The 26,874-nt window shown below is 41.4% G+C and overlaps 1 protein-coding gene across 1 annotated transcript in view; it reads right to left on the reverse strand.

The window, feature by feature from the left end:
* The window catches only part of CAD (carbamoyl-phosphate synthetase 2, aspartate transcarbamylase, and dihydroorotase), a 47,987-nt gene extending 24,357 nt beyond the window's left edge, over positions 1 to 23,630 (reverse strand). Inside the window, exons 1-17 of the mRNA XM_058164657.1 lie at positions 23,395 to 23,630; positions 20,726 to 20,865; positions 19,880 to 20,009; positions 16,845 to 16,987; positions 16,041 to 16,182; positions 14,714 to 14,885; positions 13,144 to 13,329; positions 11,272 to 11,384; positions 10,916 to 11,058; positions 9,587 to 9,718; positions 8,760 to 8,993; positions 8,153 to 8,374; positions 7,098 to 7,286; positions 6,608 to 6,732; positions 6,059 to 6,192; positions 4,908 to 5,020; positions 4,530 to 4,783 (exon numbers count right to left, since the gene is read on the reverse strand). Coding sequence (XP_058020640.1) covers positions 4,530 to 4,783; positions 4,908 to 5,020; positions 6,059 to 6,192; positions 6,608 to 6,732; positions 7,098 to 7,286; positions 8,153 to 8,374; positions 8,760 to 8,993; positions 9,587 to 9,718; positions 10,916 to 11,058; positions 11,272 to 11,384; positions 13,144 to 13,329; positions 14,714 to 14,885; positions 16,041 to 16,182; positions 16,845 to 16,987; positions 19,880 to 20,009; positions 20,726 to 20,865; positions 23,395 to 23,479 — 2,657 coding nt within the window. The 5' untranslated portion in view covers positions 23,480 to 23,630. The remainder of the gene's footprint in view (positions 1 to 4,529; positions 4,784 to 4,907; positions 5,021 to 6,058; positions 6,193 to 6,607; positions 6,733 to 7,097; positions 7,287 to 8,152; positions 8,375 to 8,759; positions 8,994 to 9,586; positions 9,719 to 10,915; positions 11,059 to 11,271; positions 11,385 to 13,143; positions 13,330 to 14,713; positions 14,886 to 16,040; positions 16,183 to 16,844; positions 16,988 to 19,879; positions 20,010 to 20,725; positions 20,866 to 23,394) is intronic.
* Positions 23,631 to 26,874: the final 3,244 nt, after the last annotated feature.

Consider the following 26,874-nt stretch of genomic DNA (forward strand, 5'->3'; position numbering starts at 1 on the left):
ATATTTATATTCTCTATTGCATGTCTAGGGCTCGCCCATATAGGAATCTTATAATCTAATTTATAGGAATATTTATTCCAGACCCGCAAAAGAGCACTTCTCAACACATGATTCTTAAAAGCCCTATCCACTTTTTTTTCATAAAATAAGTACGCATGCCATCCATATAACAAGTCATAACCTTCTATATTCAAAATTCTTTCCTCTGTTAAGTTAAACCAGTCACTTATTACTGAAAGGGTTACTGCTTCATAATATAGTTTAAAGTTAGGCATTCTTAAACCACCTCTTTCCCGTGAATCCTGTATTATTTTCATTTTAACCCTCGCCTTTTTACCCTGCCATATAAATTTATTAATCCCACTCTGCCAATCTTCCAAATTTTTATCCTTTTAATTATAGGTATCATCTGGAACAGAAACAAAAATCTAGGTAACACATTCATTTTAATAGCCGCAATCCTTCCCAATAGGGATAACTGCAATTTCTTCCAGCCATTCATATCATTCTGAACTTTTTGCCATAGCAAGTCATAATTATTCTTATAAAGTTTCTTGTTCGATGAGCTAATATAGACCCCTAAATATTTAACCTTTTTTACTACCTCAAATCCTGTCATTTCCTCTAGTTTTTGTTTCTGTTGTATAGACATATTTTTAATTATCACTTTTGTTTTTTTCTGATTTATTTTAAATCCTGATACCTTTCCATATTTATCAATTACTTCCAACAAAAATCTACTTGAATTTATAGGATTCATTAACGTAACCACTACATCATCTGCAAAAGCTCTAACTTTGTACTCATATTGTCTAATCTTAATTCTCTATTTTCATTAATTTCGATTTTATCTAATAATGGTTCCAGAGTCAAAACAAACAATAATGGTGATAAGGGACATCCCTGTCTTGTTCCTTTCGCAATCTTAATAACTTCTGTCAAACTACCATTTACTATAATCTGTGCTGTTTGCTCTCCATAAATCGCTTTAATTATTCTAATAAAACAGTCTCCAAATTGCATTTTCTATTAATTTAAATAAAAATCCCAATGCAATCGATCAAAGGCTTTCTCTGCATCCAAAAAATAAGTGCCGCTGAAGTATTCTTCTTTCCAAATATTCCAATATATTAATAATCTGTCTAACATTATTCCTCATCTGCCTCCCTTTTATAAAACCAGATTGATCAGTATGAATTCTTTGTTGTAAAACTAACATTAATCTATTTGCTATTATTTTTACAAAATCTTATAATCATTATTTAAAAGTGAAATCGGCCTATAGTTACCAGGTTTAGAGCAGTCTTGCTCCTCTTCGGTATCAGTGAAATAAAAGATGTTTTCCATGACGGGGTATTCCCACCCTAATTGTATCTGATTAAATAATTCTTTAAGTGGGCCTAATATTTCATCCTGTGTTTTTTATAATAAGTTGCTGTAAGACCATCTGTACCAGGGTTTTCCCATTTTTAATTGTTTAATTGCCTCCACTATTTCTCCAGTAGCTATCGGCCGTTCAGCTCCTCCTCTGTTCTAATGTTAGAATATTCACCTTATAATCTTTCAAATAATCATAAATGTCCCTATCCAATATTTTGTCTTTTGTATATAGTGCAGTATAAAATTCTGAGAATGCCTTTTAATTTTATCCTGTTGATATGTCTCTTTACCTTTATATTCTATTTTTGTATGACACGTGCTTTCTGTTTCTTCCTTAAATTATATGCCAACCATCTCCCAGGTTTATTTGCATTACAAAAGGTATTATGTTTAGTATATTGTATATTCGTTGCCACCTGGTCTGCCATTAACATATTAAATTGACTCTGTAATATTTTTATAGCCTCTTTAAGTTTATGATCTTGTGGGTTTTGAATTAATAACTGTTGCTTCCTTTGAATTTCTTCTTCCAAATATCTACGCTGCTTTTGTTTATTATTCCTTTGCCTGTTGTCCAAATAAATCAATATCCTCTAATAAACGCTTTGCTCGCTTCCCACACAGTTCCTATAGGTGTCCCTTTGTACATATTAAAATCAAAAAATTCTTTTAACTGTTTCTTACAATAAGTTACATTATCCTCATATCTAAACAGATTTTCATTCAACCTCCATGTTCTACCACCTTTTTTCCCTTGTAATAATTCCATCCATACTGGGCTATGGTCAGTTAAACACCTCGAAATATCTTCGCTTTCTTCACCCTAGAAAGCAAGTCATTAGAAATTAAAATAAAATCAATGCGTGAAAAAGATTGATGCCTATCAGAAAAAAAAGTAAAATCTCTCTCATCTGGATTCCGTAACCTCCATATATCTCTAAACTCAAAGTCTTCCATCATTTCAAAAAAGGATTTTGGTAATTTTGCATGTATAGGTATCTTCTTGGAGGAGGTTCTCTTATCCCTTCTTGTATCAATTACTCCATTCCAGTCTCCTAATAAAATAAACGAACTATAATCCCAGAGGGTCAACCTCTCATGTAACATTTTGTAAAACTTTTCTTGTTGCTGATTAGGTGCATAAATACCTATCAACAAAGTCTTTTTTGCATCTATCACCAGTTCAATAGCAATAAATCTTCCTTGAATATCTGCCTCAATTAGCTTAGCTGGTATATCCTTCCTGATATATACAACAATTCCATGCTTCTTTTCCAAAGCTGATGCAACAAAATGGTTACCCAATTTTGAATTAATTAAATATTTTTGGTCTGATAATTTTATATGTGTCTCTTGCAAACAAATCACATCATTTTTAAATTGTTTCAAGTAGTGAAATATTTTCCTTCTTTTCTGAGCTGAATTCAAGCCATTAACATTCCATGACAAGATTCTATTTGCCATTATTGGCCTCCTGAAGCTTTGAAGCAGACAACGGAAGCTCCTCCTCCGGTATCTTCCGTCTAGCTCCTCCCACAGCTTCCATAATGGGATCCTGACTTTACTTTGAGACTGTTGCTCTTCTTTACGCTTAAGGGCTCCTCTTGTCACCCTTTGCTCTTGTGGTTCCTCTAATACTGGCAGCAATAAAGGCTCTTGGGTCACCACGCCTTCTTGAGTCTCTTGAAGTTTTTCTATCACTTCTATTTCGACTTTCAAAACTGTAGAAAGAAAATCCTTTGCCTTTAAAACCGTGTCAATTCTATATCTCCTTCCTTGATAGAATAGTGTCAGTCCAACTGGCACCTCCCATCTGAATTGAATCTGATGTTTTTTAAGTTCTTGTGTAAAAAGCAAATTTCTTCCTGTCTCTTAACATCTTTGAAGGAATCTCTTTCAACACCTTCAACTCCTGTTCTCCAATTTTTAAAGTTGTCTGATATGAAACTTGCAGAATTTGATTTCTCATAGTCCTTTTCACAAAATAAACCACAATGTCCCGAGGAAGCTTTCTCTGTCTTGCAATCCAAGAATTAACTCTATATATTTTATCAATTTGGTAAGCTACCTCTTGGGGTCCGCTTCAATAAATTCAGCCAATGCTTCTGATATAATTTTTCTTAAGTCTTCCACGCTCTTCTCGCATACCACGAATTCTAAGAGCTCCTTCCATAAGTTTATATTGTAATATCACAACCTGATCTTCATTTTGATCCACTTTTTTCTGAACACCTTTCATTTCATCTTCTAAATACTTATTTGACTGAGAGATCTGTTGCATTTCCACTTCCAATCCTTCAATTTTTTACTCAGTCCTTGAACTGCCATAAGAATATCTTCTCTTATTTTTGCATTAAAATTCTCCATCATCTCTTTTGCCTATCTTCAGAAAGTTTTAATTGTTCTTTCAATATTTCCTCAAGACTTGGTTCAGATCCCTTCTTCCAGAAGGCTTTAAAGGTTTAGCTGCCATTCTGTCTTCAAAAGAATCAGGAATTCAAACTTAATAACTCTCCTTCCTCCTTTCAGTATAAAAACTCCGTTTGTAACAATCCACAAGTAACGCTGCTTCATCGTACTAAAAATTTTACTTTCACTTTTAGACGCCATTTTAAAAGTCAATTAATCAAAGACAAAGAAAGGTTTCAAATTTCAAAAGGAGTCGGTACTTGCCGTGTTGATTCTACATCAAAGTTCGAACGCTTGTGAAATTCCGTCTGCTTGGAATATCAATCAATTTAATAAGTTCTCTAGAGCAGAAGCAACATTCCTCTCCTTTTCCTGATAAAAACAGGGGCGTGTTGAAGTTGGAAGGAGGGAATTCGGTGGGGTCATAAATCCAGGAAAATTCGCTCTTAAGAGCAAACCCCCTGTCAGACCTGCCACTCTTCCACAATTCTGATAATCTCTTTCACCCAGAGATTATGCTAAGCTCAGTGAACAGTGATTTATTTTCTGTTTCACTGACTTTTACAATCTTCTAACACGGAGTGCTCTGTTTGAGCACCCAGCAGGAGGGTGACGTCACTGGAGCCCCTTTGGGTTACTTTTTATTTACTCATACAATAACATAATATAAAACAACAAACAGTCAAGTAGCCAAACCAGTTTAGACACATGCTAAACACACTGATGCTTTGATCTTGTACCTGAGCACAGCCTGAGCCACCTGCTTATCTGAGAAGCCCAACCGCTTGGCCAGCTTCAGGACATGAGATGGCATGGAGCCCGGCTCTGCCTGGCGATATGATTCCAAGCAGAGTGCATGATCAGTTATGTTTTTCATCTTGTGCAGGAACCAGCGATCAATCTTGGTGAGCTCATAGAGACGCTCAATGGAATAGCCGGCCCGCAGTGCAGCTGCTAACACAAAGATCCGCTTGTCGGTGGGAGTCTCCAGCTCCTGCAGTGATGGGGAGGGAACAGAAAATTGTGGACAGCACAGCCCTGAGCCTTAATCCAATGGGACTGGGGACAGCAGCTACTGGAAATTCAGCATGTTTTATCACCTCACCAGGAAGGCCTACCATGTCAGAGACTGGTTTTACTGTGGGATCAAAGCCCACACAATTCTCATCCACCATGCGAAGTGCCTTCTGAAATGCCTCCTCAAAACTCCTTCCAATGGCCATGACCTCACCTGAAAGAACGACAAGAACAACAGTAAATTTACCCAGGGGAAAATGACTAAGTTTAGATTTTTGTACTAAATAAATAAACAAACTGGGCTTCTTTCAAAGGCAGATAAAATTAGCATGTAGAAAGAAACACGATTCAAACATGAGGAATGAACAGACCATAACTCAGGGAATGCCAGGATCACTCAAGCATTAGCTTGTCTTTTTTTTTAGAGACACTCACAAATGTGTCTGCATTATAGTCTCAAATTCATCCTAAATGTCTTGTGTGTGTCAAAAATGGGGAAATGGCAGAAGTAGTGTCAAAACCAAGTCTTGCCTCTTCTGGATACACATGTGATATTGATACATGTTTAAGAGGGGCCCAACTGTCCAGGATTTTTGAAGGAAAAACATAAAAAATAGAACATAATTATCAGCATCAATTTATAGTTGGCAGTGGAAGTAAAGCCAATTTGATAGTATATATCACTACATAAGGTAAAGGTAAAGGTTCGTCTTGCACATACGTGCTAGTCGTTGCCGACTCTAGGGGGCGGTGCTCATCTCCGTTTCAAAGCCGAAGAGCCAGCACTGTCCGAAGATGTCTTCGTGGTCATGTGGCTGGCATGACTAAACGCCAAAGGCGCATGGAATGCTGTTACCTTCCCGCCAAAGGTGTCCCTATTTTTCTACTTGCATTTTTACATGCTTTCGAACTGCTAGGTTGGCAGAAGCTGGGACAAATAACAGGAGCTCACTCCATTATGCAGCATTAGGGATTCGAACCGCAGAACTGCCGACTTTTCGATCAACAAGCTCAGCGTCTTAACCACTGAGCCACTGCATCCCTTCTATATTACTATATAGGCAACAGGTAAGAAAAGAGGAAACAGAAAAATAGAAGATTCTCAGCTGATGGAACACCCAAATCATGGTATCCCAATACCTAGTCTGCTACCTGGACCGCACAAAGCACAAATGAAAATCAAACTTGATTGCAAGTTTGGAGCCTGACTCCAATATGCACTTCCCACCATATTCTTCCTTTCAACACTCACCCACGCTCTTCATGGAACTGCCAATCCTAGTGCTCACACGCAGAAACTTGCTGAGGTCCCAGCGTGGAATCTTGACTACACAATAATCGAGGCTGGGTTCAAAGCAGGCTGTGGTGGAATTAGTGACTGAGTTCCTGGGTTGAAGTAAAGGGAAAGAGAAGGCTAAGATGGAGAGCCATGTATCTCTTACTAAATCTATGATCAGCATAGTTGCCATTCCTTCAGAACAGGGGTCCCCAACCTTGGCAACTTTAAGCCTTGGCGGACTTGGAGTTGCCAAGGCTTGGAGCTGCCAAGGTTGGAGACCCCTGCTTTAGAAAGACTGTATAAGAGATGCCATCCAAGGTGGCAGCAGTTGCTAAGACACAATTTATCAGTCACATATTTTAAGCAAGATTAAAAATATATAAGGGATTGGCTCCATAAAAGCTGAAACAATATTTAAGCACATAATCTGTTGACACAGTGGGGGCAATGAGCAAACAAACCCCTCCCCAGGTAGTTCTAGCAAAGCAATGCACCCTCCACCCCAGAGCGTGCAGGCATTACCTGAGGATAGGCAACGGGATGCCCAAAGCCAGCTTAGCGGCAACATAGGCCAAGGGGTAGCCAGTAGCCTTGCTTGCCAGAGCTGAACTCCGCGAGAGCCGAGCATTCACCTCTATGATGTAGTACTGTGGGACAGGAAACAGACAGATGCAGCCCAGCCAATATTTCCACCATCCTTTAGGATAGCAAGCAGAATGAGAAAGTTTCCACATTTCCTGGGAGTGAATGATGACTCAAGGCAGAGCATGTGCTTAACATGCAGAAGGTCCCAGGTTGAGTTGAGCTAGGAAAGACTGCCTTGAAACTCTGGCAAGCCAATCCTAGTCAGTGTTGACAATACTGAATTAGGTGGACCTGATCTGATTCATCAGCAGAAAGCTGCTGTTAAGCAACTGCCAAGTAAGCTCACAGTGTCAGCATACACTGCTCAACAACGACAATCAGGCATAGGTTCCCACACATTTGTAATCTCAACCCAAGAGCATCTCACCTGCTCAGACTCAGGATTCAGTGCATACTGAACATTACATTCTCCAACAATCCCTAGGTGACGAACCACTTTGATGGCTGTAGTGCGCAGGAGATTGTATTCCCTGTCGTTGAGTGTCTGGCTGGGGGCCACCACTATAGATTCACCAGTGTGGATGCCCAACGGATCCAGGTTCTCCATATTGCATACCTGTTCAGGATTGTTGAACCGAGAAGGTCAGCTAGATGAGAAGGTGGCCATCATCACTGCTGCAATACAACCTGCAAATCCATGCCTCCAAGTTCTTAGATCCCAAGTTAGGTCTTGTGCCTCACTAACATATTGTTAAAGGACCCTTTGTCATGATCCTGTTTTTTTGTCTTTTCATTTTGCCTTTCACGGAGGCAGTTTACATTTGTTTTTAACTATTCCAGTTAGAATTTTTTTTTTAATCTTTCTGCTCCAAATCAATTCCTTGCATAGATATGATTTGCAATGTGCTTGTTGGCAAATTCAGAGGTTGAGACCGGTCTAGCTACCTTGGACACCCAGCAGCAAATAGCAATTCTGAAATCAAAAATTGCTAAGGGATGCAGTGGCTCAGTGGCTAAGATGCTGAGCTTGTCAATCGAAAGGTCAGCAGTTCAGCGGTTCAGATCCCTAGTGCTGCGTAATGGGGTGAGCTCCTGTTACTTGTCCCAGCTTCTGCCAACCTAACAGTTTAAAGGCACGTGAAAAATTGCAAGTAGAAAAATAGGGACCACCTTTAGTGGGAAGGTAACAACGTTCTGTGCGCCTTTGATGTTTAATCATGTTGGCCACATGACCACGGAGATGTCTTCAGGCAGCGCTGGCTCTTCGGCTTTGAAACGGAAATGAGCACCACCCCCTAGAGTTGGGAACGACTAGCACCTATGTGCGAGGGGAACTTTTACCTCTACCTTTAATCAAAAATTTGGGTGCTTAATTTTAATGTAAGAAAGTTTTGCTTATCCTTTTTCTAGCACCCAAAACAAGCTTAAATGTGCCCTTTCAGTGATGAACCTCCCTCTACCCCTTTAACCCAATTGGCTTACCGTGACACAGTTGTCATAGGCATCACGCACCACCTCGTACTCAATCTCCTTCCAACCCTTGAGTGACTTGTCCACCAGTACCTGCGAGGTATGGGCAAAGGCCTGGCTCACCAGTGCCATCAGCTCTTCCCGCCCATTGGCAAACCCAGAGCCCAGCCCACCCAATGCATAGGCTGAGCGCACAAGCACTGGGTAGCCAAGTCGTTCTGCAGCAACCTGTGCCTGTTGGGAGACAGCATTTAGGAAATCCATTATCCCTAGTGGTGGTTATCAGAAGACATTTCATGCCTTTGGCCAGCAATTCTGGCAGATCCAAGTGGCCAATATGAGGTTCACTTCAGAAAGCCCAATTTCTTTTCTCTGTCAGTCAGAGAAAGTTCCTATCCATGTTTCATAGAAAAATGAATCACTGATTCTACCCTGCAAATCCAGTCCTCTTCCCATATATTCTTGCATGGATTCTTCTATTGTTGGAAAAGAAACACCATGTTTAAGAGGATGTTTTACTCAAGAGCTGGGTCCACTGGAACCTGAAGGAGAACTCTCCCTCCACTGTCTTGGGTTCCCCCCAAAAGAGGTATGGCTATAATTAAGCAGAATGACATACTTGTTCAATGGAGCAGGCAGCCTCACTAGGTGCCACATGTTCTCCTATCTCCTCCATCTTCTCCACAAAGACTTTGCGGTCCTCTGTCATCTCAATAGAGGCCACGGGAGTGCCCAGCACACGCACATTGTAGCGCTCCAGCACTCCAGCCTTAGTCAGCTCCACACCACAGTTGAGTGCTGTCTGTCCTCCAAATGTCAGCAAGATCCCATCCGGGCGCTCGTTCTTTATCACCTGACCATAGAGAAGAAGGTGGAAGACTGAGAATGTCCCCCTCACTCAATTCCAGTCATATCCCACCCCTGAATTTGGTAAGGGAAGTAGAGAGGTTCCCCAATCCCCTTAACCGTTCAGGTAGTCCTTGACTTACAACCACAACTGAGCCCAAAATTTTCATTGCTTAAACAAGACAGCTAAGTGAATTTTGCCCCCGTTTTATGATGCTTTTGCCACAGTTGTTAAGCAAATCATGTGGTCATTAAGAAAAATCTGGCTTCCCCCCGTGACTTTGCTTGTTGGAAGCCAGCTGGGAAAGTTACAAATGATGATCACATGACCCCAGGACAGTGCAGTGGTCATAATACATGCCAATGTCGGATTTTGATCATGTGACCATGGGGACATGCTGCAACGATCATAAGTGTGAAAATCAGTCATAAATCACTTTTTTTTTTCAATGAAGCTGTAACTTCAAGTGGTTACTCAACAAAAGGCTATAAGTTGAGGGCTACCTGTATGTTAGGACATTCATGGTTTCCAAATAGAATAGGAATGTTAAGCGGCAGATGAGCAACAAGGAATCTGGGGGAAAGAAATAGTAAATTCACCTGGGTAACATAGTCAGGAGTAATGGGCAAGAAGTAGACCTTGTCAGCCAAACCTTTGGAGGTCTGAACAGTGGCAATATTTGCGTTGATGAGCACCGTCTGGATGTTCTCTTCTCTCAGAGCTTTGATGGCCTGGAAGAGTGGGAAGTGAGATTATGACTGAATAAATTGTCATCCTTGCAACACAACACCAGCCATGTCAAAATCTGCACGTAGGCCTGACAATGTAGTAAAACCACTCACAAGGCAACACCGTCAAAACAAAAAAATGTATTAACCAGGTCTATTAAAGAGTTAGCAGTTGAATTGGCACACCATGGAAAATTTGGCTAATGTGAATTTGGGCCCAGCGTGTTGGGCAAACTCAGTCCATTTGGTTCCTTTACAGTTAATTTATGGCTAAATATATTATGCAAAACCAGGAAATTAACTCTTGTGAATTCAGTAGTCAAGATAAATGTGAGAATAAAGTTTTAGAATGAAGACATTTTTCTTCTTTGGGAAAATAATTTGCTGAAATAAACCATGATTAATCCTGACCCATTGCCTTCTCTATATATTTTTTTCATTTTTATGATATGAATGGACAACAAATGCCACCAAATTGTTACTGTCTACCATCTCATTTTCTTCCCTTTCCTTGTTCTCATTGTTTTCTCTGCCATCTTTGTTTTGTGCTTCTTGTATTGTTACTTTTTAAAAAAGTTTTTAACAATTTGTAAACCATCTGAAGTTACTGGGAGTTATGAAACATATACATTAAAACAATACTGATTCAATAGGTGGATTAAAAAAGCCAAGTCCTGTGTAAAACCTGTATGACCAACCATAATAATGATAAAAGAAAGCAAAAATAGTACTAATAGTAATGGATGACTTGGGTGCAATCCCCAAATATCTTGGAAAACCATCAGCACTGACAAAATCGCCATCAGTCAATTACAAAAGATAGATTTACGCGGAACAGCTTACATCCTGCTATGATACCTTTAATACCATCAAAATAACTTCTGCCTATCCCAGATCCTTGGGAAGGACTCAAAAGATGGATAAAAATGTCAGATCCAGCCATCTGGCTGACTGTGCAACCAACCATAATAATCCTTGCTTCTCTACGATGCAGCCCAAGGTGAACTGAGATCAGCTGTTGCCCTGTATCAGTACAAAAGAAATGATTCCTCCATACCAAAAATACCTGAAGCACACTAGTGACTTTACCATCGACAAAAGCCCTCAGTTCTTTTTGCTTGTGTGTATTCCACCCAACCCCAACCCCCTTTGCAATTTTCCCCACTGCCTTTTTGACTTTCCATTTCCTCACTCACTCACCTGGGAGCCAGAGTAGTCAAACTCACCTGCCTGCCCTATAGAAAGGCCCCCAGAGCCCAGGATGAGCACCTTGTGAGGGCGGGGCAGGTTGATGGCAGGCAGGACTTTTGAATCGTGCAGGCAGTCCTGCAGCCGTTTACGCACTAGAGGTGGGAGAGAAGAGAAAGGGATGCCCGGATGATCACTGCAGTAATTACAGCCCATATGTGGACTCACCGAAGCTTCAACCCTGCCAGAAGACTAGCAAGCACCCTATAGAAGGGGCCCAACCTGCTGACTATATGGGGCAGCATGGAGGTAAAGCCAGGCCTATATCTCCAGGCTTGTAGAAGCCAACTCAGTCACAGAGCTCCCACCTGTTTTAGGGCTCTGCCCTCCAGCAAGGGTGTCCTGCACTGTCTCCAGGAAGACATCAAAAAGACATTCAAGATCCATCGGCCCCGCATTGTGCTCTGGGTGGAATTGCACACTGGGATCAGACAGGGGGAGAAAACAAGAAGGGAAACGTTATGGCTGCAATCCAAGCCCCTTGAGACAATGCAATGCAATGCCACTCTCTTCAAAGGTGGTTCAATGGCTAAGATACTGAGCTTGTTGATCAAAAGGTCGGCAATTCAGCGGTTTGAAACCCTAATGTTGCGTAACGGGGTGAGCTCCCATTACTTGTCCCAGCTTCTGCCAACCTAGCAGTTCGAAAACATGTAAAAAAATGCAAGTAGAAAAATAGGGACCACCTTTGGTGGGAAGGTAACAGCTTTCCATCACCTTTAGTGTTTCGTCATGCTGGCCACATGACCACAGAGATGTCTTCGGACAGCTCTGGCTCTTCGGCTTTGAAACAGAGATGAGCAACACCCCCTAGAGTCGGAAACGACTAGCATATATGTGCAAGAGGAACCTTTACTTTTACCTTTATCTTACCACTTTCTAGTAGTCTATCAAAATTCTTAGAGCAGCTCTCCTGTAACAAAAACCTATAGCAGTTGGGACTGTTTATTTAGAACAAAGGCAGATAAGTGGAAACATGATGCAAGGAATACAGAAGTGTGCACATTATGACCCCAAGGTGTTGTGACCCAGGTTCCTGGACCCGGACTCCTGGACTTGGATGATTCAGAAAGTGAGGGAGAAGACCTGGCCAGCCCTGCTTCTCTTGAGCCCTTTCCCTCCCTGGCACCCACTCAAAGGGAGGAGGAGGGGCCGGCAAAGCCTGATTCCATGGAGCCTCCTTCTGATTTGGCAATGCCCCAAGAACAGTTTTGGAGTGATGCAAGGTTACATAGACTTGATCGGCGTGCGCAGCAGCGGAAGAGTTGGGACAAAGCCAAGTCATAATTGTCATGCAGTGACATCTGCAGAGACTATAAATAGGAGGCGGGACTTCCTGGTTTTTTGTCTTGGACAAAGTAATGAATTTGGGCGGGCAATCTGTATCAACGGAGGGAAGAATATATTCGTGAGTAATTCTGGCCTTATCTGTAATTTCCTTGTTATCTCCAGAAACTTGGCAGGCCCGTGGGTAGACGTAGCCAGGACATTTATATATATGTAAATAAATCAGAAAAGGAGGCCTCTGACTGACTCTTTGCTGGGAGTATTGGGGGAAGGGAAACAGAACACAAGGTGAGAATTCCAAGTCTCAACAAAAGTAAATGAAGGAGGATTTTTGGCTGATAAAAGAACCTGGAATTCTTTGCCATCTGATAGGGAGATGGTCTTAGACTGGAGAAACTGATGGAAGACTGGGCTACTATCGGCAACTAGATCTGATAGCTACTTCCTGTCTTTGAGCTAGTGATTAAGATGCTAAAAGAATAGGGAAAACTGAGTTCTAGTCCTGCACATAAGCCAGCTGGGTGACTTTGGGCCTGTCACTCTCACTCAGCCATAGAAAGACAATGGCAAACCGCTTTTGAAAACATTGCCTTTAAAACTGCATGTAGTTACTAGGAGAACTTGACAACACACACACAAATCATAACCAGGACATCTCAAATATCAAATTTTGGGATGCAACAGTGGAGAAGAGTATCACATTCCTCATAATGCTTGGAGCTTGCTGAATGCACCAGCTTGGTCACTATACAATACAGAAGCCTGGAAGAAACAGACCCTTGAGATGATCCAAAAGGCTCTTCTTAGGTCTTTTGGATGGGTCCATCAAATCAGAATAAAGAAGGGCGCCCCAACTCACTTGTTTAACTTCCTTTTCTCTTGCTTGTCCTTACCTGAAAAATGGCTTTGATTCATGCACAAGTCCCTCGTTAGAGTGATCGTTTGCATTGGTAAAGAGAGGAGTCCAGCCAGATGGCAAGCTATCTGGATCTACTGCAAAGCCATGGTTCTGCGATGTGATAAAGCAGCGCTGGGATCCCTCATGCAGGCAAGGCTGGTTGTGTCCACGGTTTCCGTATCTGAGGAGGAATTCGAAGGGGAATAAGGTTTAACTCAGGAGGAAAAAAAATCTTCTGTTTCAAGCTACAGGTAGTCCTCCATATACAACCACAACTGGGCCCAGAATCTCAGTTGTTGATCGAAGTGATTGTTAAGTGAGAATCACATGACTTTTTCACTCAATGACTGCCATCCTGGCTCTCCCAGTTGCAGTCATTAAGCAACCATGTCAATCATTAAGTGGAAGGATGCTGGGGAGAGGGCCTGGGCCTCTTGGGCATGGTAGGGATAGGCAGAACAATTGTGAGAATGATGATGTTTGCTAACATTTTCACAAGATCTGAGATCCATTCCTCCAGTGTGCCAAGGAATTTCTGGAGGAGCCTTTCTGAGTGCAAATGTTTCTGTCCCTCTGGAGGGGAAAATGCCAGGAAATGGCAGCATTCTCAGCCTTTCAGAATGCTGGCATTCGCTAGCATTTAATGTTGCTGGAGGGGAAAACACTAGCAAACACCAGTGTTTTCAATAAATTCAATAAAATTGGTCTGCCAGATGCGTGATCATGTGACTGGGGCAATAGGTGCACTGGCATGATATTTTACAACAGCCAGACATGCTTTATGTTAAATGACCAGTCATAAATTAATGTTAAATGACCAGTCATAAATTATAGGCCGGAATAGCTCAGGCTGTTAGAGCCTGTTATTAGAACACAGTAGCCTGCAATTATTGCAGGTTCAAGCCCGGCCCAAGGTTGACTCAGCCTTCCATCCTTTATAAGGTAGGTAAAATGAGGACCCAGATTGTTGGGGGGGCAATAAGTTGACTTTGTAAAAATATACAAATAGAATGAGACTATTGCCTTATACACTGTAAGCCGCCCTGAGTCTTCGGAGAAGGGCGGGATATAAATGTAAACAAAAAATAAATAAATTAATGACTACCTGACATTTACTATAGTACTAAAGAATAAGACTGCTCAACATCATTGTAGAGGAATCTATTGGTTATTTAAAGAGCTGTGATGGCGAGTGGTTAGAATGCAGTATTGTTGGCTAACTCTGCCCACAGCCTGCAATTTGATCCTGATGGGCTCAAAGTTGACTCAGCCTTCCTTCCTTCTGAGGTCTGTAACATGAGGACACAGATTGTGGAGGTAATATGCTGATACTATAAACTGCTCAGAGAGTGCTTTACAGCAGGGGCCTCCAACCTTGGCAACTTGAAGACTTGTGGACTTCAACTCACAGAGTTCCTCAGCCAGCTTTGCTGGCTGAGGAACTCTGTGAGTTGAAGTCCATAAGTCTTCAAGTTGCCAAGGTTGGAGACCCCTGCTGTAAAGCACTATGGAGCAGTATATACCTAAGTGCTATTGCTATTTCAAATATCCACACAAACACTTACTTCATCTTGTAAGTCTTAGCTCCAATGGCCAAAGCCAGCAGCTGATGACCCAAGCAGATGCCAAAGATGGGCTTTGGAGTTGGCAATTCCAGCACACGGTGCAGACTGGAAATAGTTTCTTGGCAGAATTGTGGATCTCCAGGACCATTGCTAACAAACAACCCATCAAATTCTGGGGGAAGAAATGAGGTATCAGAAGGCATTATCCATTTATCTATTTCATTTTTATCCTGCCTTTATTACTTTATAAGTAATTCAAGATGGTGGACATATGTAACCCTCCTTCTTCCTCCTCTTTTTCCACACGACAACAACCCTGTGTGGTGGGTTGTGCTGAGCGTGATTGGCCCAAATTCAGCCAGTTGGCTTTCCCGCGTAAGATGAAACTAGAACTCACAGTCTCCCGGTTTCTAAAGCAGCACCTTAACCACCAGACCTCACTGGCTCTCTTTATGACCTTAACTATTATTACTTTTCCTCTTGAACTAGCCACTTGGGCTGCACAAGAATGAACGTTATTTTTTCCCAAGCTGAAACAAGCCACCTATCTGGAGCTGTGAACTCCATACTCATCACTCAGTTATGCTTACCTGTACTATCCAGGTGATGATCCCAGGGCACCACAGTAACAGCTGCCCCACGAGCACACAGGCACCGGATCTGGTTGTATTTCAGGCCACAGTCAATTGCTGTGATTCTCACAGACCCACCAGGGTTGAATAAGCGGGGTTTCTATGGAGTCGTAAGGGAGAAAGCAGGTATGCTGAAGTTTATAGCACAATGGCCAATAAATCACACTTAATCCTATACCTCTATTGTTAATGATACAGACCAAGCAAGCAATGAGTGATGGTTTGGAAGATTGTAAACTCTTGGGATAATCCCCTTCCTCCTTAAACTGCTGCAGTCATGCATGGCTTTCCCCCAAACAATTTGCATATCTAATTTAAATTCCTGCCCAAGTATTGGTACAAAGCAGAGGTGGAATCCTGCAACAATAACAAAACTGATTGGTCTTTATGCTTTTAACTGCTTTTATTACTGTTGTGAGCCACCCAAGGTTATGCCATATAAGTTATGTGTCTATAGAAACCTTATAACATAATAACTTTTTTGGTGCAGAAAGGTTCTATAAAAAAATTGAGCCACTTGGAAGCGGTGGGGTGCATATTTTTAGGCAGAAGGAGGGAGCACTGAATCAGAGAACTGCGTCTCAAAATAATTCATTACAAATAAGATCTTAAATGGACTATTATTTTTTCCCAAGCTGAAACAAGCCACCTATCTGGAGCTGTGAACTCCATACTCATCACTCAGTTATGCTTACCTGTACTATCCAGGTGATGATCCCAGGGCACCACAGTAACAGCTGCCCCACGAGCACACAGGCACCGGATCTGGTTGTATTTCAGGCCACAGTCAATTGCTGTGATTCTCACAGACCCACCAGGGTTGAATAAGCGGGGTTTCTATGGAGTCGTAAGGGAGAAAGCAGGTATGCTGAAGTTTATAGCACAATGGCCAATAAATCACACTTAATCCTATACCTCTATTGTTAATGATACAGACCAAGCAAGCAATGAGTGATGGTTTGGAAGATTGTAAACTCTTGGGATAATCCCCTTCCTCCTTAAACTGCTGCAGTCATGCATGGCTTTCCCCCAAACAATTTGCATATCTAATTTAAATTCCTGCCCAAGTATTGGTACAAAGCAGAGGTGGAATCCTGCAACAATAACAAAACTGATTGGTCTTTATGCTTTTAACTGCTTTTATTACTGTTGTGAGCCACCCAAGGTTATGCCATATAAGTTATGCGTCTATAGAAACCTTATAACATAGTAACTTTTTTGGTGCAGAAAGGTTCTATAAAAAAATTGAGCCACTTGGAAGCGGTAGGGTGCATATTTTTAGGCAGAAGGAGGGAGCACTGAATCAGAGAACTGCGTCTCAAAATAATTCATTACAAATAAGATCTTAAATGGACTTATTTTTTTCCCAAACCATGTGTTAATGCAATAGTTAAAGAAACCCCTCTCCTATTCTGAATGTTATACAGTATATCCATTGCTGCTGCTGCTTGCCCCTTCCAATTTGCTTAGCCCACATTGTCTCTTCCCTTCCAACCTACTTTCAGCGAGACTTCCTTCACCAAGTTCCGTGTGTTTGGATCATCAAATGGCTGCTGTGAATTATGGACACTCTCTGGTATCAGTTTTCCCAGCATGCTTCCTTTTTCCCGGATCCGCTTGGTTAATGCTCGTGTATCAATTCCTGCACGAGAAATGAACTGTTAGAAAGGATGGACTGTGTTGTGTCTTGCCCGCTCTCACCGCAGCCGGGGTCTGCTTATCTGCTTCCGAACGCTGAAGAATGTCCTCCCGGCCCCAGCCTTGGCTCCATGCCCAAGCAGGCTGCAGAGGAGGGAGCATCCCCCGGCCCCAGCCCTGGCTCCATGCCCAGGCAAACAAAGCAGCTAGACCCCTCCCCCTCCTCCACAGCATGTGAGCCTGAGGAAAGTTTATTTCCAACAGCTGCTGATTGGTGTGACCCTCGCATCAGAAGACTGGATAGGCGGAGGCAACAGAAGGAAGGGAGGGGCAGGCCTTAATGAGTGCTGAGTCATGGAGCCACACCCCAGGGCCTATATAAAGGATCTGCTTTCTGGCAGTCTCTGAGTCAGGCAAAGTCGAACTTATCTTGCTGAAGTCACTTTCTGGTCTCCTGCCTGCTCTGAGGACTTTGCTAGGACTTTGGGCAGAGCTGCAGAGGCAAGCCTGATTCGGATTTCCCTGACCCAGCCGTCAGCGGAGGAGTGGGACACGACAGACTGTATCAGTAGACTATGTGGTTCTGCGATCACCAGGAGAATTCACAGACAGGATAATCTCCATTTCTATCTATGCTGAGACAACCTTGGGAACTTTGGAACAAGCGAACTATCTTCATATTCTGACAGTTATCAATAATATTGATTCTATCACAATTTTGCTTCCCTGCATTTCTGATGAAATACAGTTATGTGGCCAAGTGTTCCATCTAATCTGTTAGATGTCAAGCAAGGTGATCCAGTTTAAGACTTCACTTAGTCATGGAGTTCAGTGGATAACTTTGGGTCAGTTACTCTTATTCCCAGCAAAAAAAAAAATCAGGAAGAAACTGATAGTACCTTTTCCAAATAACAGATGTTATTAAAAGCCATAAGCTTTCATGAGCTGCATCTCACTTCACTGCAGAGTGACTTCATGGATGCAGGTAATCTATCTCTCATGTAAGCTGCATCCACAGAGCCAACTTGTCTTCTCCTCCCAATTTAAATCCTATATCGATCAAGTCCTATCTGATGTCAGAAAAGCTTATGTTTTTTAATAGATGCTGGTAATCAGAAAAGGTGCTATCGTACTGGTTCTGATTTTTGTTAGTACAGATATTTCTCGATATACAACACCTCATATAGTGACCATTCAAAGTTACAACAGAATTGAAAAAGTGACAGGAACATTTTTCACAAGTGAAAAGTGACTCATATTTATGACGGTTGCAGTGTTCTGAAGTCTTGTGATCACCTTTTGTGACCTTTTGACAAGTAATCTCAATGGTGAAGCCTGATTCACTTAACAACCATGTCATAACTTAACAACTGCAGTGATTCACTTAACAACTATGGCAAGAAAAGGCATAAAATGAGGCAAAATTCAATTAAATGTCTCACTATGTAACAGAAATTTTGGGCCCAATTGTGGTCATAAGTCAAGGCCACCTGTACAGAGTGACACAACTTCTCCTACAATCTTTCAGAGTAACCTACCTCCCCAGATTGTTGTTGCAGATAATTTTTTGTCTGTGTAGAGAGACTGGAAGATTACCTTAATGGATATGTGCAGAAGCTGTTGCCAAGACAAAAGGGGCTGAAGTAATGTTAAGTCCAGAACAACCAGATAACATCTGGAAGCAATTCAAACAGAAGGCTCTCTAATTCACTGAACTAGAAGGAGGAAGATTTCTCAAACTGCATCCACTTCTAAAAAGCTATGAACCTGCCAAATGCCAGAATGCCTCCAGCCAAGGGGCAAATGGCTAAAAGAATCAGTCTGTCCACTCTTGGACTCTTAAGTTAAGTTTGCAATTATTCACAAAACAGAATTTTAGATTTTAGATTCCTGGATGTACTGAATAGTGTTATCTTTTCTAACTTCCTTGAAAATTCATTGTGGGAACCCAATTTGTTTAGTTCATGGTTCAGTGCAATGCGTGAACTAAAAAAAAGTGAGAGATCCAGTAATCGAGTGAAAATATTATGGGAATGTAATCAGTGATTGCATAATGAAGAGTTTGTTCACTCACTCACTCACACACTTTGTTTGACTGCCAGCCAGCATTCCTTGGCGGGACCCAGAGCATGCCCATTCTGCAGAACTGTAGAACTGCGGAAAAAGCAATTGCTACCAACCTGCCTTCCATTGAGGACCTTATACTGCACGAGTCAAAAAGAGGGCTTGAAAATATTTACAGACCCCTCACATCCTGGACATAAACTGTTTCAACTCCTACCCTCAAAATGACGCTATAGAGAACTGCACACCAGAACAACTAGAACAGTTTCGGGAAGAACAGTTTCTTCCCGAACGCCATCACTCTGCTAAACAAATAATTCCCTCAACACTGTCAAACTATTTACTAAATCTGCACTGCTATTACTATTAATCTTGTCATCGTTCCTATCACCCATCTCCTCCACTTATGACTGTAAACTTGTTGCTGGTATCCTTACAACTTAAGTTGACTGTTTCCTAATGATTCAATTGCTTATTTGTACCTTATGACTATCATTAAGTGTTGTACCTTATGATTCTTGATGAACGAATCTTTTCTTTTCTTTTATGTACACAAGACTAATTCCTTGTGTGTCCAATCACATTTGGCCAATAAAGGATTCAATTCGATTCGATTCGATTCGATTTGATTCAATTCTATTCTACTCTACTCTATTCTATTCTATATTCTATTCTCATGTAGATATTAAATGGGAAAGGAAAAAGGACTGAGCCTTGCGGCACCCCACTATGGCTTTCAAGGAGCACATAAGAGAGATATTGCAACTCAACTTGCAACCAAGTCCTCTAGAGGCATACCCTAGCACAAGACTTTATGATAGGAAGTGCTTACCTTCCAAACCAGGAATCCCCTTTTCTTTCAGCCAATGATCCAGTGAGCGTGTAGCACTCCAGTGGCTGGGATTTCTAGAGCATTCATCGACAATCAGTGCAGCTATATGAATGCCACTAGATTCAAACCACTAGAGGGGAAGCAAAGAATTAATAAAGAAACATATCTCATCATCACAAGAATTTTCTAATCGCCTTCTTTTCAAGTCCCCAAAACATTTTATTTATTTATTTGAAATATGTACATTATATATATTTATATCCATCATTTGTGTCAACAATCTCACTAGAAGAAATTCTGCAGCTGACTTTCAGCTGTCATTCCCAGAGAGAAAAAATATGTTTCTCTCCTTTTCTTAGAAACTCTTCACAACTTCAAGGATATACGGTAGTTAAGAAAGACTACAAACTGAACTAATTCAGCAAGCAGATTAGAAGTGCATGAACTTCTAATCCAGTTCATTTCATCCAATCAATTCAAAGGTATCCAATGTGTTTTGATTATTTGGTATGAATCATCAATCTAATTCAAGACACTGGATTATTTTAGAAAACAATCTAATCTTATCAAATATGAATCAAATCAAATCTCTACCTCTAAGATGCAAATAATCCACATTTAGATATGCTGTCTGTCAATTTTATAGCATTGCACTGACAGAGCAGTTGAAGTATGTGAACACCAGGCTGGCTATGCCAGAAATTCCTAGAACTCTTCAACTAGGCCAGGATAATTTCTGGCACTTGGATCTCCAGGCATTCAGAAATCAAATCTCAATGCTAAGCCATCTGAAATGTTTATTGCAACATGTAAGAATGGGTTTCTTTCTGCCAATGCTATACTTACCCGGCTGAGATCATACTCATCCAACTCATCTGGAGGAACACCATAATTCCCGATCAGTGGGTAAGTCAGTACCAAGATCTGGGATTTATAGGAGGGATCTGTCAGAGCTTCAGGATAACCCACCATGCCAGTCTGGAACACTGTAGATTCCAAGAAATGATACAAATTGAATTAGTGACCCTGGCAAAAAACCATATTGGTTTTGGCAAATGACTCTCTCTCCTGCAAACCAGGCCTAAGAATTGAGTAATCTTTCTCCAGCCCATTCGTAGCTGTTACTACAGTCCTTTAGCGCTCTGCTGCATCTGGCAAAAGGAGCATTTAAGGGAAAGAAATCAGATGCGACATCAGCAGCCTTTCCAGAAGACTGGATAGAGTGGACTGCTGACCTGTCCAAATTTCTCTAGGAAACATCAAAGCAAATGCAGGGATCGATGTACTGAGCTTGTCACCTTTTTATCCCTGTTTGCAGTTTACGCAGTGTGGAATCCCAGACCATATCTGTATAAGACAAATTCCTTGTGTGTCCAATCACACTTCACCAATAAAATTCTATTCTATTCTATTCTATTCTATTCTATTCTATTCTATTCTATTCTATTCTATTCTATTCTATTCTATTCTATATTCACTTCTACAGCTGCACAATATTCCTAACATAAAAAAGGCAGAGCCAAGATAAACAATTATCAGCAACTGCCCCATTCTCAGAATTTCCACATCCAGAAAACCCATCTTGAACACACATTGCTTGAACTCCAGTCACGTCTATCACATGGAGCAATTCAATATCAGGTTTCTAGTGCCATGGACTTTTCAAAAATGGAGGAACACACTATTACAGAAGCATTAAGAATGCTGCTGTTCCTGTTTAGCACAAATTTTTTTTCCCACTGAATAAGCTGAATTCTCATGATTGTAAGATCTTGTAGGATACACAGCCTTCTCAAAGCACCTCTTACCATTTGGCACACTCTTCTATCATGTCTGCTTTTTCCTCATCATATTCCTGATATGAGCTTTCTACTACCAGTACAGCTGTCGCCTTCCCAGGAGAAAATGTTCTCCATGCTATAGCTTTTTATTAATAAGATAGTGGTACATGGGAGGCGCTGCAGCTGGATTAAACTAAAGGCCTAACTAAATCTTATTCTCTATGGGTACCAATATTGATTATTCTTACAGCAGAAGTGAGCAATCTGTGTCCCAGATAGTGCTGAATTTTTAGCCAATATAAACATTGGCTAGATCATGATTGTAGATCAACATTCAAGGGCTTCAGGTTTCTAAATTCATCCATGCAAGACTTGCAACTAAATAAAGCATTTGATGTGCTCTGACCACTCAAAACTAGTACACAAATGTGTATTATTGTTGTTCTGTTCTTATTATTGCTGAGTCCTATGAAAGCTTGGCTTATCTTCTTGGTAGTGACATGTTGTCAGATTCTGAACTTGTCTTCTTCAATAGAAAGGGTATGATGGGAAGATCCACTTTGATTCACTGGCCTCGGCAAGATACTTTATACTTTTTAGCAATCAGCAAACCAGATGTGGCTACACTCAGCAATAGAAGAACCCTTCTATTGGATGAGAACATTGATCTGTTCTGTCCAGCAGCCTGTCCTCAAAATAGCCAACTAGCTGATTCAATATCTTCTAAAAGTCTGACACAACAGCACATTTCCCTTGTGTTATTCATCATATGGCACCAAGAGGTGTATGTTGCCACTATTCCGAAAGCCAGCAAAGCAGTGGTAGGTTTCAATTTTTTTTACTACCGGTTCTGTGGGTGTGGCTTGGTGGGCATAGCATGGCTTGGTGGGCATGGCTTGGTGGGCATGGCAGGGAAAGGATACTGTAAAATCTCCATGCCCACCCCACTCCAGGGGAAGGTTACTGCAAAATCCCCATTTCCTCCCAATCAGCTGGGACTTGGGAGGCAGAGAATAGATGGGATGGGGCCAGTCAGAATTTTTACTACCGGTTCTCTGAACTACTCAAAATTTCCGCTACCGGTTCTCCAGAACTGGTTAGAACCTGCTGAAGACCTGCAGCAAAGAGCCTTGGTCTTCATGAATTAGCACTTCTCTATTCTAAAAAAAAAATAGATTTTTTTCCCTGGAGGGCCATCATCATCGTAGGGCGTAGAATAAGGAGTGATAATTCCTTATTTGCTCTTTTGCAACCTTTCGGGTGATCATGTTTTAAAAACACCTTGGGAACTACTGGTGTAGGCAAGCAGAATGATGACCCTAGACAGGATACTTTCTAATTTACCTGAACTGGGAATGAGCCTGATCTAGTTCCAAGATCAGCAATGTAACAAGCGGGAGAAAGTCTAGAGGCCTGACCAGGCAAGAACAGATGTGGTCTTATCAGGTCTACCACAGACAGCTGTGCTACCAAGCCTGTGCATGTTTCAAAGGCACTCTTCTATAAGTAGCCTTAGGCACATTTGGAAATCCAACAACGGTCAAAGGCGCCTGCTGAGCAAAGGGTCATAACGACAGAAGGCAGGACCATATCTCGACTCCCCCCAACACATTAGAAGGAGGGGGGGCGGCACCGCCATCCTTCCGTTTGCCGGAAAGGCAGAAGTGCGCCCGGTCAAGCAAAGAGCTTCCAGATCAGTTCAACAGAGTGGAAGGGTCCTGCATAGAAACTCACCGACTTCACCCGCAACTGGAGTCCCCACGAGTCCAAAGGGACGCCCGCGCAACACCGTCCCATCCTCCAGCACTAGGCTGCCCATAGCTGGCTTTTAGCACGTGGAGGACGACGGCGGGATGGGATGGGTCAGAATTCCCGCCGGCGGCGGGGGTGGAGTGGGGTGGGAAGAGAGCGACAGAGAGACACCGGGAGACAAGAGCAGGAGGAGGAGGAGGAAGGGGGGGAAGCAGAGGATGCGGCCGGCGCCGGACGCACGCGGGGGAGGTGATGTGGCCGAAGCGATGAAAAGCGCATTAGTGGGAGGCGGAGCCGAGCGGAGGAAGGAAATGACCTGTCGAGAGGCGGCGCAGCACGAACCGAGCCGGGCACGTTTTTTTTTCCCAAGCTCCGCCCTGGTGGGATTCTTCTGCCGTCGATTCCCTTTACGGTTGTATCGTACCTACGCCTCGCCAGGCCCGGTCGGCACGTGCTGTAGAAGAAAGGCGCTTGCAAAAACAAAACAAAAATGCATTCCTTGGGCAGATTTTTTGACAGCGGGCCGGTTGCCTTTGGCGCACTCAAATAGTAATTGCGGGAGGATAAAAGCTACCGATAAGAGGAGAATGTTTGTAAGCTCGGGGTTGAACTGCGGGGTCCTTGATGCTCTCGCTTGGTTTCTTGCAAGAGATTTCATTATCAAACCGTAAGGTAAGCACTCATGCTAACTCTGATGTTACCTGGTTTGGTTATTTTATTTATTTTATTTTATTTAGAAGATTTATATGGCTGCCCATTCACTCTCAGTGACTCTGGGTTGCTTACAAAGAATAAAAGTCCAATATAAAGGAATAAAAAACAATACGCCCTCCCCCTTCATGGGGGTGAAATGTTTGCAAGAAAACAACCAACCTCAGAGAGCACCAAGGACCCCCTCCCCACACACACACACAGGAAAAAGGTGCCCAGTCTTGGTGGCTTCCATGCAGTGGCTTTCCTCTTCCTTAGGAAGTTTTTTGGCAACAAAGAACAGAATCTCAAAAGTAGCACCTTGATCTGTTTTCCAATTGATGCTGCCTTTTGTGATTGGATGAGCCAGTCTGCCTTACTTTGTAAGAATGTTCTTGGGATGGGACTATTTATTTATTTTATTTATTTTATTTTGTCGAGTACATATTAGCTAATATATATAAGTATAAGCATGAACTGAATACATAAAATGAATACCATTAAAGGGAACATTAGGACAGGGACGGTAGGCATGCTGGTGTTCTTATACACGCCCCTTACAGACCTCTTAGGAATGGGGTGAGGTCAAGAGTAGACAGTCTTAGGTTAAAGTTTTGGGGGTTTTGGGATGAGACCACAGAGTCTGGTAGTGCATTCCAGGTTTTAAAAACTCTGTTGCTGAAGTCATATTTTCTGCAGTTGAGTTTGGAGCAGTTAACCTTAAGCTTGTATCTACTGTGTGCTCGTGTATATATAAAATGGAAATATGACCTTTTTAAAATAGTAGGCTTTCAAAGCTGCCAATGATGAACAAATAGGTTTGAATTTGGGATCAGAAATCATGTTTTCCTTCTAGATTTTATTTAATACCTTTATTATTTTTACAAATGAGTGGGCCAGAACACATTATTAATAACACATTAATATTCCTTTCTCCTATCTTCCCCTTCAACAACAACCTTGTGAGGTGAGTTGAGCTGAGAGAGTGACTGGGCCAAAGTCATCCAGTTAGTTTTTCATGCCTAAAGTAGGACTAGAACTCGGGGCTCCTGGTTTTGATATCCAGGAGGAAACCCATTCAGAGTTCAGTGTTTTACACTCAGTTGAAATTAAAATTGCATTAGTATGTGAAACACTGCTGCTTAAATAAGCTACATGATTAGAGATGGCCCAGTTTCATCAAGTATGTAAGGTTTAGATTAGAGTTTACCTCGTGATGTCCCAATACAGATTGGATCAATTGCCTTCTGTTCAGAGGTAGATTCTGAGCCTGGCCATGTTTGCAGCCAACCAATATCTGAGTTGAATCATACATTCACAAAGATAAGGCTGAATTTTGGGCCTATAAACATAAAGAGGTTCCCTGTAATCCATTTTTCTAGCTGGGAAAAAGCTTTGTCTTATATAAAGACAAAGGGCAGAATCCTGGAGATGCAGACTAGAAGTTGCTATGCCTAATCTGGGATAAATGATATAAAGCTAAAAGTAATGTTTGAATTTAGCCCCCAGAGACTAGGGCAGATCTGCAGAAAATATTTTGTTTCAAGATTCAAATTATTTGTATATAAATAAACGTTTTTAGCTAGGAATCTTTATTAGATGTTTATTTTGTTTTATGTGTATTAAAAGCCATCTGATTTTTATATCTCTGTTTAAATGTAAATTCATAATTTAAATACAGTGTCCCTCAACACAAATTATAGCACTCCAGCACCATCTTGTGGCCTAGCAAGAACTTTGTATTTTTGCAAAGGATTCATGTACTGTTGCTTTTGAAATTGGGGTGTGTGTGTGCTGTATTACAGAAAATATTTCATTTCAATTTTTTTCCAATTCTTACTTTTATTTATATAACTCCATATTAGTTATGGAACAATAACAACCAAGCAGTAATAACAAGGCAAGGAGACAGCGAACTGTGGATCCAAAAAATACCTACATTACTTATTCATTGCCTAGAAAGACCCATCATTTCACAATCTCCCGATTTGTGTACTGGTTCTTTTACCACTATACCAAACTGACTGTCTTAATAATTAGAATGTCAATAAAGAAAAAAGTGGGGAAAATTAGATCACTAGCTTTTCTGTTTTTGTACTTTCCCTATCAATTACTTTACAGCATTTGTAAATATTTAGAAGCCAGACTGTAATTATATTTACCATGCTGTGTGATATATTGCATGGATGGAAGCAATTCTTCTTTAAATTTAAATTCTGTTATGCTGCTAATTTTATCATTACTGCATATTCTCTAAGTTTAAATTCCCAATTAAATATTGTCAAGATTATATCTTCTTTCTAATAAATTTTGGTCAAAATTTATTCTTACTGCTGTGAGCTTATATCTCATCAAATTGTTTCTTGTTGGAGTTTTGTTATATGTCTTTTAAGAAAAGTTTGATTTCAAAGTACATCCAAAATGTTCCTAATAGCTGAAAAGCAATTAACCAATTTCTGAAAATGATTAGTAAAATGAAGTATATAAACCTGGTGTTCTTTAAAGGCACCATCCATGGTTTGAACAAGATGGTCTCCCAGAGCAGGTGTCTCCAACCTTGGCAACTTTAAACCTGGTGGACTTCAACTCCCAGAATTCCCCAGCCAGCTTTGCTTTGTTGGCTGGAGAATTCTGGGAGTTGAAGTCCGCCAGGCTTAAAGTTGTCAAGGTTGGAGACCCCTGTCCCAGAGGTCTAAACCAGCAGAAGACTTTGTGTTGAAGTCTCCTCATAAGGAGGATCTATTTGCTGGCTCTTCATTCCGCCATGGTTGT

Source organism: Ahaetulla prasina, chromosome 1, assembly GCF_028640845.1.
Source record: "Ahaetulla prasina isolate Xishuangbanna chromosome 1, ASM2864084v1, whole genome shotgun sequence".
NCBI lineage: Eukaryota > Metazoa > Chordata > Lepidosauria > Squamata > Colubridae > Ahaetulla > Ahaetulla prasina.